This window comes from Macrosteles quadrilineatus, unplaced genomic scaffold (assembly GCF_028750875.1).
Source record: "Macrosteles quadrilineatus isolate MER2022 unplaced genomic scaffold, UCM_ALF_1.0 Scaffold_2__2_contigs__length_208266976, whole genome shotgun sequence".
Lineage (NCBI taxonomy): Eukaryota > Metazoa > Arthropoda > Insecta > Hemiptera > Cicadellidae > Macrosteles > Macrosteles quadrilineatus.
The window spans coordinates 123,221,514-123,234,873 of NW_026542595.1; the positions used below are offsets into that span (position 1 = coordinate 123,221,514).

The window sequence follows — 13,360 nt, forward strand, 5'->3', positions numbered from 1 at the left end:
TAAAGACAAATAATTTTAATTATACAAATCAAAACAATCTCTTGCAAAACCTATCATTTCCACTAAACTAGTTCCCCTACCATTTGGATTTTAGTTTTTTAAGGTAAAATTATCAATAAAATTGTCCACTTAATTAAAAACCCAAGATCAGTTAGAGAATTATGTCAACCACATTATATTGAACCTGAACAATCTTTATGCATTGAAGTAATTAGCGAATTTCTAAATATACACAAAACTACATACAGCAGACAAACCAGTGGTTGCCTACTGTGATATTCTTATAGATAAGTCGGTATGCAGCTACTGTGTATCTAGATTTGTCAACACTCATACTCAATTAAACTGATCACACGGCCTTATGAATGGTGAAGTTTTGCGAATACTATTTCAGTGGAAAGGGTAGTATTGGAAAGTAGTAGTGGAAAGGGTAGTACTGTATGGTGCTTTATCAATTCAGTAAACGCTTAATTTAGTGTCTAGAAGTAGAACTCAACAAGAGGCCTACGACTTCAACCATAGCCACCTCTATTATACTTGCTTCAACCTGTTAACTCAATGAGAAACAGACTACTGTATGAATGTATGACGAGAACTACTGTACTATTCTAGTAGATAAAAACATATTTGCGTGCTGCAGTGTTCTAAGAGCGAGGCGGTCTCGGAGTATAGAGCCTCCCAAGGTTCCGAGTTCGAATCTTGACAATCACCAATGGATTTCATGCAAATAATAATCTATCCAACCTCTAGCCTGAAGTAATGTGAAAATGGATCTAGACTAGATCCTAAAATTATAAAATAAAACTGTTCTACACAACAGAGTTTTGCGTCTAGTATAGTGTCTAGATTTCAACAGAGGACATCGACTTGAACCTGATGACTTAGAGAGATGGATGACGTAGTTTGTCCGGTCATCAACAGCTGATGCTGACATTAGCGGCAAAATACACAGGAAAGCACACTCGCATACCCACACACACACTCATACACACAACTGCATACAGACACGTACGCAAGTACACGACGTGCTGGCACCGTAGATTGTCCAATATAAATTATGGGAATGTTCCAATTAAAATAAAACCATGTATATTTTGGAATAACATTTCTTGAAAACACTAAATTTTTATCAAAGTCGAAATAGTTATTTTATATATTACTATTTTTTATATTTAGTTATAAACAATAGATCCACGTATATACAGTGCTCACCTTCAAATATGAAGATCACTAGTTAGAATCCAAGCGAGATCATTGCCGGATCGAAATGCCATCTGTGTAATTGGGCTAACAATTAATGATGCTATCTACCAAGGTTGGATAGTTTCAAGACCAGGTTTTGGTACAGTACTGTACCCGTACAGTAACGATAAAATGGTGTATATAACACCAGAACACCAAAATATAAATTAAATTACACAAGGTTTGTATATAAAACGTAACAGTCTTAAAATATTTAATTGTTAAGGAAAAATAACTCTATAATTACAAGTTTGAGAATGAGTACGCGTCCTCAGAAAATAATATTCAACGTTTATTATAGCCTACCGTATGAATGAAAGAAATTCATGTTATCAACAATGAAGAATATACCTGAGAATTGCACATTTGCACAACACTTAAAGCTACTCAAACCATTTCTCTTTCTTGCTCTGCTCTAGTATACATGTCTTCATCTATTGGTGCACAAAGTGGTCACTTGCCAGAGATGCTTGCTGATCTCAGCTATTCAGTGTCATTCCGTAGCATCAGTAACGTATCATCAACAAACATAACTAGTGTTACGATCCCAGCAGTACTTCACCTTACACTAATTGTTGAGCCATTAGTTTCATGAGTCGAATCTTCGGTCCTTATGATCGGTGAAAGCTTTAATTGTCCGATTTCTCTTTTTTATGGTTCCAAACGCTACGGCGATGGCTAGCCTATGCTAATAGAGATCTTTGGGATCTCTTGTCTTTGAAAAAGAACGTTACATTTACTGCAGTTTACAATGTAGAAGTATTTAAAAATAGGGTGTACAGAAGAGGGAGCTGATCTAAGCACGTGATTTTGGTTCCCAAGGTATCTGGTTCAAATCCCGTCAATATACAGAAGTAATGTGAAAAACGGTTCTATAGTGTCCTAAGGTAGTAATTTTGTACACTTGACCAATTAAAAATCAATTGGCGAAGGCTTCAAAAACTAAACTTTAAGAGTCCTTGGAGGCTAGCGGTCATCTTGGATGATTTTAAACAGCCACTGGAGAGTTAGTTACCATCTAAAAATATTTAACACCAAAGTGATTATCATTTAAATATCTAGGACAATGTGGGATAAGAAATTTTCTTTGTAGTTTTGAATATTGTTTTATGAGTTCAATAGTCTAGGCTCCAAGAACTCTTAACCCTTGAAACACAGCCATACCGTTTAGTTTAGATAAAAATTACAATTAATTCCATAAAAATATCGGGTTGGCTGAATTTTTACGGGTGTATGTAGTGACAAGTCATACTGTAAGAAATACATCAGTAATAATCCTTTGGCTTTTCAAATTACCTATTTCAAGCAGATGAGTTGTTACATCAGTGCACCAGGATTTCCTGTTGATTCACCAAATGAGTTTATTATTTTGTGAGGTTTTCCTTCCTTAACCGACGCACTGCATCATCATAAGTGTGATAAACATGTAATTAAATGATCGAGATACTGTTTAGCAACCGCCTATCATTTATCATTCACAAGTGGAGTTGTAAAGGTGAGCCAGTTCCATTAACGAAGGTTCATAGCCTCCAGAGATGCTGGAGTTTTGATCGTTTCTAAGGTTACATGATAGGCACTTTTAAGTTGCCTCGTTAGTATTTTATACGTATAAGGTATATAATTTATTAATATATATATATATATTATAATATATATATATATAATATATTCATATGAAAATATGTCTACATTTAAAAACTGCTTTAAAGTACATTACTAATCCTGTAGAATCATATATTTCTAAAATCCTTTCATTTTTCATTCGAGTTTTTGAGATTTGTTTAAACTTCAATTACCACTCTTGCTTTATTACGCATTGTAAATGGTGAGGAAATGTTTCAGTTCACCTGAGGAAATGTAATAATCAATTATACCTGTGATGAGACTACGGAAGAAACATACGCAATAAAATGGAAGGTCAAAATAACATGGGAAGGCAAGGACATACTTTGTTTGGCTTTGCTGAAATATGAGATTACGCACCATATGTAGTATAATGGCACAAATATGCTAGCTAAATATTGTTCTCCAAATATTATTCGGTATTTTATTCCCTGTAGACATATTATTAAAATGCCTGGCTAGAAATTGTATGATGATAAAATCGTTATTGATTCAAAAATGTTTTATTGGATAGCTACACTAGTCAGAGGACTAATTTTGTCTTCACATGTATTTTTTGCTGTCGAAATAGTCAAATTATCATCGTAAATGAGGTTCAATATACACGGTGTTAAAAAAGACTCAACACACCCAAAAATAAATTAAACTGCGTAAGATAAAGTTTTGCAACTTCAACATATCATTATATTATGACTTTCTAGCTTTTAGCAAAAATTCTAAATTTTCCCCCCCCTCCCCCTTTAGGTTTGATAGGGCGTAACTAAAGATTTTCAAATATAAAGACCCATTTTGTGACCCCTTATTTTAAAGTTCTTAGTTAGTATAATACAATGCCACAAATCTGAACTCAAAACAGGTAACCAAGTGAAAAATGGCAGCCGTTCATAGATATCTTGAATCTTAAAGGGGAAGGGTGCAAAATTTTGATTATCTTGCAAAACTCTAGAAAGTTATGTAATGATATCTTGAAGTTGCACAATTTTTTCTTACACCGTTTAATTTACTTTTGGGTGTGTTAAGACTTTTTCAACAGACTGTATAAGCGACTTTTAAGTAAACCCAAAAACTACGTTACCTTTACGTATATTACAAGGTTGAAAATGTATACTCTTAGTTTCACGTTTCATTTATACTCAATAGCAAAAACTAACAAATTAAACTTTCACCTTTTAATATTTCGTTTCTTCCATTTGTCTTACCGTAAAATAATAAAATCTTATTTTTTTCGTTAGGGCAGTATATCCTGAAAAATACTACATATTTCAATTAAAATTGTTTTTGAGAACTCTTTATTAAAAACCTTCAACCTCTGAAGTCTCACATTCCTTATCTACTTTCACTCACCGTAAGACCATCAACGGCATTTTCTTGGAACATTTCTTCAAACACCACTTCAACGAATCCTTCCGTGAGCTAGTCAACTTTCAAAACCACCGCCTCCATCACACTTGCTCTAGTCTCCCCTAACCTCAACAACACTTCTTCGGGTAGTAGATCTTCCGGAAGCATCGACCTCAGTGACCTTGAAGATGAGGAAGGAACATGGCGTGCGCACCAAATCTAATTTCTGACCCGGCTGTCGCTCTGAAGGCTAACATAGTAATCTAATGTGAGTTTTTGGTAATAGGTCAATTATACTGGCTAAAACTTAATAGCTTATAGCACTATAGTAATTACAGGTTACCCGTGACCTTGAAAGGCGAGCAAGGGCATTCGAGTTGACTTGGGCAGTTAGAGCGTGTAACTTCACATTCTGTTTTGGCCCGTCGAGGTGCAGAGGCACTTTTTGGATTAACCGTATGTTATAGGTATGTGTTATAGAATAATATTAATATAAATACTTTAGTATTTCAATAAATACATTGTGTTGTAGACTAGTAAGAAAATAGTAGTGTTTATTTGCCGAATTGCTAGATGGTACATTTTTATGAGCTAATAATTGTCGTTCATTTAGAGGATGAAAATACTTTTAGTTTAACATGGACGGATTAGATATACTAGTAAATTTTTATTTGGGTAAAAGATATCAAAAACGTTTGCTGTATTTAACTTTTTTATTCATATTGACAAATTACAAGTTTTATTGGTATATTTTTCTTCACAATGTTTACTCGGGCATTTTATATATTGAAATCTATCCAATAGGGAATTATATTCATCCCAAAAATATTTTAAATCGAAAGAAAATTAATCTATTTTATTTGATCTAATAGAGAAAATAAAATGCTTATGGCGATCTTTGTATGTTATAGGCCTAAAATTTATTTTTATTTTTTTGTAAATATTTTAACAATCAATATATTTTTAAATTTCAACCGTATGCATTAATATATTGGAAAACTTAAGCAACAGTAACTAAGAAAAACTTAAAATACCAGGCCATTCTAATTTATTTATGGTAAAATAAAACTAATATTTATGAACAATTTGTTATTTCTAGTTTGTTTCATAATAAATATATATATATTGAATTGTGTAATTACTAATGGTGGTGCAATTACTATAGTCACATAATCAAACTTTTTGTAGATATCAGTTAAATGGTTTATATATTTTAAAATTTTAATCGTTACTGGTACCAAAACAAAAATTACTATAAGTTTTTTTAACTTGTCTTGTAGAATAATTTATATACATGATTTAATTGCCGCTTTAAAATAATTCAGCTATTTGAAGCTAGAAATCTTGACAAGCACTATCTATACACTAAACATATTGATCATTATTGTATAACCTAAAGCTACGTTTCCATTCCTACAAGTGGCAGGCACAAGTCGTGGCACATGTCGAGACCATGTCGCGGCACATGTTGCACGTAGTTTGTCATGCCGTTTCCATTCTAGGCACAAGTCCCGTGACTACAACTGGCAGGCAAGTGGTGTGGTGAAGTTCGGTGGTGATTTTGATTGTATTGTGTTCTACAAATCCCCATGGATGACATAACATCCTCTGCTTTTTTATTTATGGCTGGTGCATACAATGAACTAAGAAGAAAACGACCTAGATGGTGGATAAGAAGTTTTTTGGCTAAAAGACCATCAGTCATATTTGGGTTAAAATCCGCACATAGTGGCGTCCCCATCTTATATAATTGATAATTGACCATAGGAAGGAGCATTTAATTAATTGATGAGAGATTTGCGCGTACAAAGTGGCTTCAAAAATGTCCTCCAACGAACTCAACGAAATTTAAAGATATAATTACCTGTCATCTATAAACATGCAGTAGTTCGGAGGATTGCGCATGCGCGAGTTGCAGGTACATGTGCCCAGCCGTTTCCATTCCAACTGGGCACATGTGCCCGCGACTCGGGCACATGTTTTGTCGCGCAGTCGGCGGGCACAAATTTGTGCCGGGCACTTGTGCCGTGACTTGTACCAGACTGTTTCCATTCCAACAAATTCGGAGATTTGTGCCGGGCACACGGCGGGCACATGTGCCCGGCACAAATTTGTAGGAATGGAAACGTAGCTTAACCGTTACAAAGATATATTTTGTAATGTCAATTTGATGAATGACTGCACAATCCAAGGTTTATCCTCATATTTATCAATCGACAAACCCTTCCCTTACAACTGCAGACAGCTGATATTGACCTCGGCTTTCAAGAACGTATTGGCTATAGCAAGGAGATACATACTTGCATAATATATTGATTAGAATATAAATTGCAAATAATACACATAAAAGAAATCCTCCAGCTATATGAGAGGGCTATAAATATGATCTCCAGTGTAAGCTACAACCAACCAAAGCTCTTGAAAATAGATTTATTTGTAATCGCTGTCCGGATTAAAAAAAATCTTAAGAGTAGCATATTACAATCCAATTACCATAAAACTGGTTTTTACAGAAAATTTATGTAGAAGCTGCTAAACTTTACCACCTATAAATAAATATCGTGGTTGTAATGAGTAATATAAACTAAATTCTTTCACTCTAGGTTTTTAGGTTTGGTTTGTTAGTTTTTTCTTCTAAATTGATACCTTGAATTTTATTTGCTTATCAATTCGGCATAACCTGGAATAGGCAAGCTTGAATCTAAAATACATATAATTTTTGATAGTTCGCTTTAAGCATTTAGATTAAAAATCATAGGCACATTACATTACACATTACAATAGTCATACTTACATTATTACATATTACAAACACACAAGACCAAGTAAACAAACATAATTATGTCCATAAAAATCTTATTATTATAATTGCAATTTGTACACGTCTGGTATATACCTCATCTTATTTTAATACAAACTAATTAAATTTGTAAACTAATAATTTTACCATAGGCCTAAATCATTTTAGATTTAACCATCAAGAAAATTTTCTTTATGTAAAATTGAAAAAACAAATTGATGAGAAGTAATGCTAACAATGTTATGTTGTTGGCAAAAATAACACATATAATAACACACTTATATAACATCCAGCCATGGGCAATGAAACGACCGTGATAATGCCACAACGTTTTTTACACATTTCTACAAGGTTCGTCATCGCTACCGGGCCTAAACTTGTTAGGCTATAATTTCAATAATTAGCCTAACTAATTCTTACATAATTACGTTACAAGACACTCCTTCCACGTGCCTTTTTCATGGCAAATAATTTTTGGAGGTGATTCCTGATTATTAAATTATGACCTTAGAAATCAAACTGGCAAATGGAAAATGGAATTCTCCATATTTCTTATCATACTAGGACAGAATATATTTTTTTTTCTAGTAAAATGTGTCAAATGAACAACATAGAGCAGCGGTGTTTTTATAATAGCCCAGAATATATTGTCTGAAATTGGCGTAATTTGAATATGGACCACAATTACAAAAGTCTTGCACTCTCATAACCAAAGACGCACAATTTTACATCACCCTACTTTATAAGGTTGTGGTCGGTTATCTAATATTAGAATCTCAGGCCTATATTCGAAATAGGTTAGTCACTAAAAAAAATATGAAAAAGTCATTTTAGTCAATCATTTAGTGTAGGATAAATTTTTAAAACTTTTTAGGAAACTTTTTAGGAATTTTTGTTTGTGATCTAAAAAAAAGAAATAACTGTTCGTATTACCGAATTAGTTTTAACTTTATCATATGCTGCGTAGCTTTAAAGCCAAAAGTCTTAAAATATTTGTACCCTAAGAAAAAACTTTTTATATAATAGTAAATTCTATTCCGATGACATTTTTAAAAGGAGTTATATAATACTGTATAGTACAAATTTAGCTGTTAGAGGCGGAGAGGCCTAATTTTTTTTGTAAGAAAACGATTCTTTACCATACATTTCTATTGTTAATTGAACTATTCAACCCATAAAAAATACGAAATTTAAATCGAATTTTTCATTTACGAATTTACACAATAAAATTGAATAAAACCAAACACTAAAAACCAGATTCAATATTCATAAAGCCTTTCATAAAGCCTTTAAGCTTCTCAATTACTGACTAACGACCCATAATGCCAACCGCGAACAAAACCGCAAAACAATAAAGTAATCTCACAAACCAATTTGCAACCAATTCAAACCGTGGTTGTAACCATCATTTAACCAATAAGTCCTAATGACACCTTGAGTTAACTAATGTATTAAGCCATGTACCTACTAACTACCACAATTTTCTCGCCTTATCGAAGTGGGAAATCAAAACGTCAAGCAAAGGCACATGCGATGCAGTGGTAGATAATTATACTAGTCTGCCTTAACTATTTTCGCAATCCACATTTTTTTGTTATAATGGTTGAGTGTGCAAGTGCAAGTGTAGTAGTACAAGGTCGTGTGTGTGAGGGATAGTCAGTCAGTCAGTGTATCGATGTAGCGAAGTACATATCCCAGATTATGTGGACGACAGGTAGGGTGAAAAGTTTTATTTTTTCTATTTTCGTGTGTTATTTTTGTTTTTATCTTTAATATTTTGTGCCAAAATATTTTTTATGATTTTAAAATGTTGTACATATATTTCTTAAGGTATTTTAAAATGTATTACCCTATAGATTTATAAGTTATATAACATTGTAAAATAACGATTTCTTCCTAGTCGTCATCATCTGGCTTTAGTATAAGTGCGACGGGCTTGATTCTGTACGTAGCTAAAAAGGGAGATTGAACTATTTAATCTTATAAGTTAAATTTCCTGTATTAAATTCCAAAACGTATATATTAAAAAAAATACTTACATACTCCACTATTTACTTACTTAATTTCTTCTTTTCCCCTGGCAGCATAGGGTATTCATTCATATATACCACTAACGCCTTCGATTTTCCCTAAGGCCCTTATATTTTTTCTTAGTTTAATTCCCTACCATTCGTCTCCATTTTGTTAGGTCTGTTTCTTTTCCTGGATCCTCAAGGTCTTCAATTTAAGGCCTTCCACAAGATATGTTCCATTATCCATGTCTCTTGGACACTTTTTCTGAAAACTAAAAGAGAATATTTTTAAGAATTTTTGATGTTAATGCAAGATAATGCACTATAGGGGTAAATTTCTTGTAAAAAAGCTTGTATACTTTTGTTCCTTAGGCATTGGTAAACTATGGTGGTGATTTAACTAAATAGTACAAAATTCATTACTTTAGAACTTTAAATACACACAAATTTCTAGTTCCAAAATAGAGAATTGCTGTGCGTAGGGGAAAAGTTTAACCTAATGTCAATACATTATTAATTTATAAAAAAAAATATATACATATATTAATTTGTTAAGTAAACATAGCAATTTATGAAATTTAAATTACAGCAATGTTATGATTTTAAAATCACATTGAACACTGTAAGTATTTTTAAAATAAAGAATTATGTTTCAAATTTTACATTGTATTAAAATATGTATTTTTAATACATACGATATATTGCCATAGAGAAAACGCATTAGTTATTGGCTGGATTTGAACCTTACCATTATAATTGAAGTCTAGAGTTCTTACTTTTTTAACAACTGAGATCCAATGGGTTGTGTCACACTCAAATATAAAATCTACAATCGCGTATAAGGGGCTTTATAAAAGCTTTTAATCATTATAATATTACTTTTTTATATTAAAGCCCTTTTATTTACGTATGAAACCACTAGAGACGGGAAATTTGCATTTTAAATTATGCGTATCTTTTGGCCTTGTATAAATGCGGTATTCATAGCACTTACCCTGTATTTGAAAAACATTTATTCATCTGGAAATGATTGATGTGAATTAGCTAAGTTGTTTTATCGATCCATTCGCAATTCCAAAACAAATAGGATTGAATGTACTACATGAAAAAAAATTCTATCGTTTTTTACCCTTCTTTTTGTTGTTGATGGGTTCATAAATTAATATATCATGACTTTTAAGGATGTAACAATTATTTTATATTATTTCCTTATCTTAGTATTTTCAATGAAAATAAAATATATAAATCCTCAAATTTACAAATTTTCTCATTGTCGTGTTGGATACTAGTTTATCTATACCTATAAAGTCCTCACACGAAATTTATATTATTGATAACAGTTACTTATCAGTATTGTTGATTAGTTACTAATCATAATAATTGCTAACTAATTTTTTTAAGTAAAAGGTAACCTAAGTACTTTGGTTTGCACAGTTAATAGTCTTAATTCTATGAATTTCGTTGTAAATTAGATATCGTGCTTAACTTAAGAATTGACAAGTATTGTAAAGTAACCAAATTTCTGAAAACTAGTCGAAGCTAAAAAAAAAAAAAAAACACCTAGTAGTAATGGATATTCCATAAATATCTTATTTAATTTGGTGACTCAAAACGTATCCTTTACTTTCCACAAAAATTTATATAACTAGCTTTACATAAGAAGTACATGGCAGATAGCTCAGCACTTGCCCCTTAAGCAAAGTCCAGTCCCCTGTCCCCTATGTCAAAAAACAGTTTTCTCCGTTTTACAAGGCCGCGATAAGGATATCAATTAGGCCTACTGTACTACATGACACAACCTAATCGATCAATGACCAACATTACAAAAAGTAATAAGAAGAAAAATCCCTGGTAATCAAAACTTGGCCCCCATATGTGAAATAGTTAATCACGCATCCTCTACACACGTGTTTGAAGTCATTCCTCAATCAAAGCTCGGCCCTCAGATGCTCAAGGACCAATGGTACACAAATAACTAGTCACGTAGCCACTATACACCTGTCTAAAATAATTCCTCAATCAAAGCTTGGCCCTAAGATGCTCAAAAATCAATTGTAAACAAATACCTAGTCACGTAGCCACTATACACCTGTCCCAAATAATTCCTCAATCAAAGCTTGGCCCTAAGATGCTCAAAGATCAATTGTAAACAAATACCTAGTCACGAAGCCACTACACACCTTTCTCAAATAATACCTCAATCAAAGCTCGGCCCTCAGAGGCTCAAAGACCAATGGTACACAAATAACTAGTCACGTAGCCACTACACACCTGTCTCAAATAATTCCTCAATCAAAGCTCGGCCCTCAGAGGCTCAAAGACCAATGGTACACAAATAACTAGTCACGTAGCCACTACACACCTGTCTCAAATAATTCCTCAATCAAAGCTCGGTCCCCAGATTCTGACATGTAGCCACTACTCATCTGTGTTAAGCCACTCCTCAATCAAAGCTCGGCCTTCAAATTGTCAATGTCTGATGTTAATTGAGCTACCAGGCACGTAGCTACCTGATCACGTGTGCAAAGTCAACCACCTTGCTTAATCCGTCGCAATGGTCTGCAAGGTCGAAACTATCTCATGTTATTATAGTTCTCGTTGTTCCTTAACAATCATTACACTGGTATTTCCTGAAAATCAAATAATTACGAAATAATTGTTCTGGAAACCTTACATAACAACAGGGGTTATTAAAACGTCATATGAAATAAAGACGTAGCTCATGAATTATTGATATTATTATTATTTGCGACTTTCCCGGATTTGGTCAGGAAACAAGGTGCAATCGAATCGTAATTTTGTTGGGTAGTGTTTAGTTATACGATTGACTATCATTAGTCATACTGAAATCAATAGTAAATAAATTTTATTTACAATTTACTGCAGTTTTTAAAGTCTTCGACTGAATAAAAAAAAAAGATCATAAAATCATAGCAAAAACCATTTATAACTTAAAGGTCGCAGAATCCTGATAAATAAATAGTTTTTGTGTGTGGTCTGAGTAGTAGTACTATATTGGCTACTATATCTTCAGTTTGTTTGGAAATATGATATAATATTTAGGTATTATATTTATACCAGAATTAGTAAAATGGAGAAAAGGCAAATGAATAACTAAACTAATTTTTAACCTCGTGGGAAAAATCTGAAAATTCATTCTTAAATTGTTTAGTATTTTGCTTAGCAAGTAAATTATGATAATAAATTTGAGGTTTAGCTATAATTGTAAGAGGGTTAATTCCTACCAGCTCACCTACTATTCAGAATTATGCACGTTTGTATAGGAAACCCCCATAACCTTTTTCATAGTTAGACCCAGCTATCCTTGATTGATGGGATTTCGATAATTGATCCTAGCTAAAACACTACTATTCTCAGTCGGGAACAAAAACTGATCTAATTTTTTCACCAAAGATTACTTAGGCTACCTCTGTCTTGAAATATGAATTCTGGTTTATTTTTTGTCTTTTAAATATATCCAATAAGAAAACACACTGGAATGTTTGGATGTTAATTAATACATGAAAATATCTCTGCTTAGAGATATTTATCATTTGGGCTGTTGACTGCTGAATCATTTTTTAAATCGTATTTATATAGGATGGTGCAATAAGAACCAAACGATTTATTTTAGCTTCCAGATGAATATTGCAACAATGAGTAAACAGCTGTGCTCATAAACAAAATTGAACGATACAGTTTTAGTAAATATGGCTTTTTGGAATCCTGGACACAGTGTTTTTGTTGTGGAAAGGTTTTTTTTTTAGAATAATGATTCCTATATTCGTATATGTTCTGAGTCGATTAACGATAGAGAACTGGAAATTTCATAATTATTTAGAAGAGCGGCGTCAACAAAAAAATAAAAAAAAGAATTTTGGAAACTTTTTGCACACCAGTCGATGTGGAGAACGAGCCGCGTCAGTCAAAGTCCGTCAGGAAAAAGTACTTGGCACTTCAAATTTCTAGGAGTTCTCTTGGAAGGATTTTGCATCAATATCTAGATTTCAAACCCTACAAGATACAAGATGCCTCCTCTATCTCAGGCAGAGAATCCCAAAGAGGTTTCAAGCGATTCCTCAAGAATTGCTTGAAAGCGTATTCGACGGGTTTTTCTTCTTTTTTTTACTCGAAGAATGTCAACATTTTCAAGGACATCATTTGAAGGATATTGTTGAAATAATGGCTTATCGAGGGCAAATGGTATAAGATTACCTTTGTGTTTTTAGCGAATTTCCCTATAGGGAATAAGCTATTACCGTAGGTCTCATGGTAAGACTTAGTCCCGGGACCGATTTACTTTTTCATTTTGATGTTCCTAGAAGCCAAAAACACCATCCGT

The 13,360-nt window shown here is 32.9% G+C and overlaps 1 protein-coding gene across 2 annotated transcripts in view; it reads left to right on the plus strand.

The window, feature by feature from the left end:
* Positions 1 to 4,635: 4,635 nt before the first annotated feature.
* LOC128986918 (cytochrome P450 4c21-like) overlaps positions 4,636 to 13,360 on the plus strand; it is a 30,570-nt gene continuing 21,845 nt past the window's right edge. Inside the window, exon 1 of one of the 2 annotated variants that reach the window (XM_054407528.1) lies at positions 4,636 to 4,673. Coding sequence is in view for 1 of the 2 variants with exons in the window: in XM_054407527.1 (XP_054263502.1) it covers positions 8,708 to 8,720 (13 nt within the window). In the remaining variant the exon portion in view is untranslated. Of the gene's footprint in view, positions 4,674 to 8,615; positions 8,721 to 13,360 lie in introns of those variants that run through there. The other variant, XM_054407527.1, reaches the window with a different exon arrangement.